The following is a 3,779-nucleotide window of genomic DNA, read 5'->3' on the forward strand; positions in this document are numbered from 1 at the left end:
ATATATATGAGAGAGAGCAAGAGGGGTGGGGTATTTTAATTATTTGAATAAACCTATTATAAATATTTCAATTACTCCTGTATATAAACCTACATACAACATTGTTTGAATTACTCTTGTATGTACTCCAGTACAGTTTATTGTTACCATATTTTCTATATATGGTTAGTGTTGAGTTATTTCCCTTCTAGCCAGTTTGAATTTGCTCTTATCCGAACCCATAGCTTGAAATTTTGCAAACAAAGCAAAGGATGCTTGATCCCTTAGAAAAAGTGACCAAGTCCCCCCTTCGTTATATCTATCTCAGGTAATCTCCGGTTGTTTCAGATGAAAATTGTCGAAGTGTAGTACAACAGTTTAATATTTTTCAAAAATATAGCAAGTCCCACATAAGACAGTTTTGCAAAAATACTTCTGGCTGAAAATATCATGCATAGAGTTACGATTTTATGCATCCAACAAAGTATATATGAAAGCTGAAAGTGTTGCCAATGTAAAAAGAAATGGAACGGTGAAACTATTTTTTTCGCTTTCTGAAAATGCAAGACTTTTGCATAATTATGATATACACAAACACACACTAATAGTAACAAATGATAAAGTATTTACTTCATTGTAACAGCAGTAAAGGAGTTTGAAGCTATGTTGTAAGCAAATTGGACAATGATGATGACAATTTATCAGTTACATCTCCATGGTGATATTTTATTTACTACCGAGATCTCGAGTCCAGTTGTTTGTAATGATTTTTTTTACCTTTTGGCCTATTCATTTAGGTTCATTTGAATAGTTTTGTGTGTTTTGTTAAAATTAAGGTTTTATTTTGTAAAATGTCGAATGAATAATGGAGAAATAAAGCAAGAACTTGATGACTTATACAAGATATGGTGGAGGTGGGGAATTCAGTGTGAGTGAGATAATTTGTGTTTCATATACATCATCATTGTTTAACGTTTGCCTTCCATGCTAGTGTGGGTGGGACTATATATATTTGTACACACACTTGGTTATAATTTTTCTTTGTCTCCATTAGCATACTTTGTCAACTCTGTACATACCATTATTATTATCACTTCATTTTCTTTACTATTTTTATGTTAACTATTGTTAATGTCACCTTTAAAACACATTCAGATTTGAATGGTTTTACACACACACACACACACCTACTCTACAGATGGTTGAATCAGTGACTTGTTTATTCCATGGAGGTCAATGAGTATCTTAAAGGAATGTCACAACACCAGATCCTCTTTCTTTACACTGTCACAAGAACAAAGACTGTTAGATAGAAACAATTTCTCAGATACTGAAATCGTTGTTGGCCATTTCTTTTGAAATAGTATTTTTTGTGCATTGCTGATTGTGTCTGTTGAGGAAGTGGTTAGATAAAACAATAGTTTGAATAATTCTGGTTTAAATTCACAACATACTTTGGCTTCATTTTTACTCAATTGGATCACAGTGATGCTTGAATTTCTTCAACTGAATTTTTTAAATTTGAAGACACTGACGACTTCTGAGTGATCATTTCTAATTGTATCCCCTGCTTTCCTTGTGACTTAATTCGAAATCAGATCTTGTCCTTTTAATATCTGTACAAGACTTCTTATTATTTAATATTAAAAAGTTTTCAACCAACTTTTCAGCTTGTGCTCTTTATGCCTGCACTGTGTCGTAAAACTGATGTCCCCTATTGCATTGTAAAAGGAAAGGCTCGTCTTGGCAGAGTTGTCAACACAAAGACCTGTTCATGTCTCGCCATCACCGATGTCTACCCGTGAGTATTACTCCTTCCACTTGTTTAATGTTAATTATATTTAGAACAATTTAATTAGTAAGTAAATGTCAGACAAACATTGTTAAAGATGATAGAAAAAATTCTTGATATATAATTTCCTTAATTTAGAGTAATAGGGTTGACATGGATCAGTTAATTGTACTAGTGTGAACCGGGACAACTAATTGATCAATATCAACTGTTGAGTGGAAGTATCAATATCGCCACAACAATATCAACCTATTTATAATATTAACTAAGTTTAAACCTTTCGTTACTGTATTTATTTTGTGATGCTCTGTGTTTCTTTCAATTACTTTATATATAACAAAGAATTTAGTTAAATAACTTGGTTATCATTCAGCTAGTGTTAGAAGCATAAATTGTGATTATGGTTTGGTGGAAGGTTTTAATTCAAAACTTATGCAAACAAGACCTTTGTACTCAGAGCTAGAGCTGGTTTCAGCCGGGTTGGTAACGAAAGGGCTTAAGGTGGTGAGCTGGCAGAATCGCTAGCTTATCCCTATTTCGTCCATATTTGTTTTGAGTTCAAAATAAATACCAGCTGAGCACTGGGTTGATATAATCAACCCCCAGAAATCCCCAAAGTTGCTGGCTTTGTGACAAAATTTGAGACCAGTATTAAAGTTTAAACTTTACAATACCATGATATTGCAGTGTAGATCCATGTGTTAGAGGATAACGTTGTCTATCTTGTATCTTCAAGATTTCAATGGTGTGTTTGTATATTTTTAGAATGACTTTATACTGTAGGTGTGAGAGGTTGGATCTGGTCAGTTTTAATGTAAAACAGATTGTGCTAGATCAAATGCTAAAGGGTTAATGATGACTATTTCAGTTGTTTGATGTCTGCATATACCACAATCATTTGCAAGTATAACATAATTGTGAAGTCTATAATCAAGAAGCCTAGACCATTGTATTATAAGCACAGGCTTTCACAATATTTGTAGGCGTGAGGTTATCGATAGAAGCACAGGTGGGGATTGAACCTTGTGCTTTATGATTACATATACTTTCTAATCATTCAAAACAATTGTTTGTGAAGGGTGGAATTTTATTACATGTGGTTTTATATAGTTTTCTTCAATCACCTGTATAAGTGAATTACTGAGATCTGTTAATTATAATGGTTCTTATATGTTAAAATTTCAGGGAAGACAAGTCAAATTTGAATAATTTAATCACAGCCATCAGGACAGACTTCAACGACAGGTTTGAAGAGGTCAGTTATTTGTTATTGCTCTTGTTTTTTTTTGTTTTGTTTTTTCAAATTTTTTTGCATATACATAGGATGTTAACTACTTATGCATGACAAAATTGACCAAATGTAAGAAAGAGGCACCCAACATAATGCCAGTTTGTTGCAGGGGAGAGCAACGTGAAATGAAATGTTTTGCTCAAGAACACAAGTTTGTCAACCAGTGGTTGGGGACAGACGGACACATGCACATGTATATGTGCACACGCACACACAGCCTTCTTTCAGTTTCTGCCCATCGAAACCACTCAACTTGGTTGGCCTGTGGCTGTAGAAGATACCTGACCCAAGGTGCCATGCAATGAGACTAAACTTGGATCCATGTGCTTGGGAAGCAAACATCTTAGCACACAATGATACCTGTGTGTGTGTGTATGCACATATATATATGTATATATATATATATATATATAAAACTTACACAAATGACAAGGTATAAACTTCACTATATACTTAAACTACTTGCCTATGTAATATGATTTGTAAAGGCTTTGTGTGTAATTTTACAACCTGACAATTAATGAAAGAATCAGTTATGATCTTGAATATTTATTTAAGCAGATTTTGTGACTCAGTTACTTTTTAATTATGCACTTAATCTTTTACGAAGTGGCCATTGTTTTCAGCAATACTATTTCATATTAATTATATTGTGATTTAGTTCGACATTATGTTGTTAGATTTAGAAGGTTTTGTTTACTAATTCCATTGCATGTG

The 3,779-nt window shown here is 33.2% G+C and overlaps 2 protein-coding genes across 2 annotated transcripts in view; one reads left to right on the forward strand and one right to left on the reverse strand.

Moving 5' to 3' along the window:
• LOC106877269 (60S ribosomal protein L7a) overlaps positions 1–3,131 on the forward strand; it is a gene marked incomplete at its 5' end in the record, with an annotated part of 18,120 nt that extends 14,989 nt beyond the window's left edge. The window contains 2 exons of the mRNA XM_052976109.1: positions 1,650–1,780; positions 2,957–3,131. Coding sequence (XP_052832069.1) covers positions 1,650–1,780; positions 2,957–3,116 — 291 coding nt within the window. The remainder of the gene's footprint in view (positions 1–1,649; positions 1,781–2,956) is intronic.
• The window catches only part of LOC106877273 (mediator of RNA polymerase II transcription subunit 22), a 38,108-nt gene that overhangs the window by 25,145 nt on the left and 9,184 nt on the right, over positions 1–3,779 (reverse strand). The window lies entirely within an intron of this gene.

This window comes from Octopus bimaculoides, chromosome 23 (assembly GCF_001194135.2).
Source record: "Octopus bimaculoides isolate UCB-OBI-ISO-001 chromosome 23, ASM119413v2, whole genome shotgun sequence".
NCBI classification, from domain to species: domain Eukaryota; kingdom Metazoa; phylum Mollusca; class Cephalopoda; order Octopoda; family Octopodidae; genus Octopus; species Octopus bimaculoides.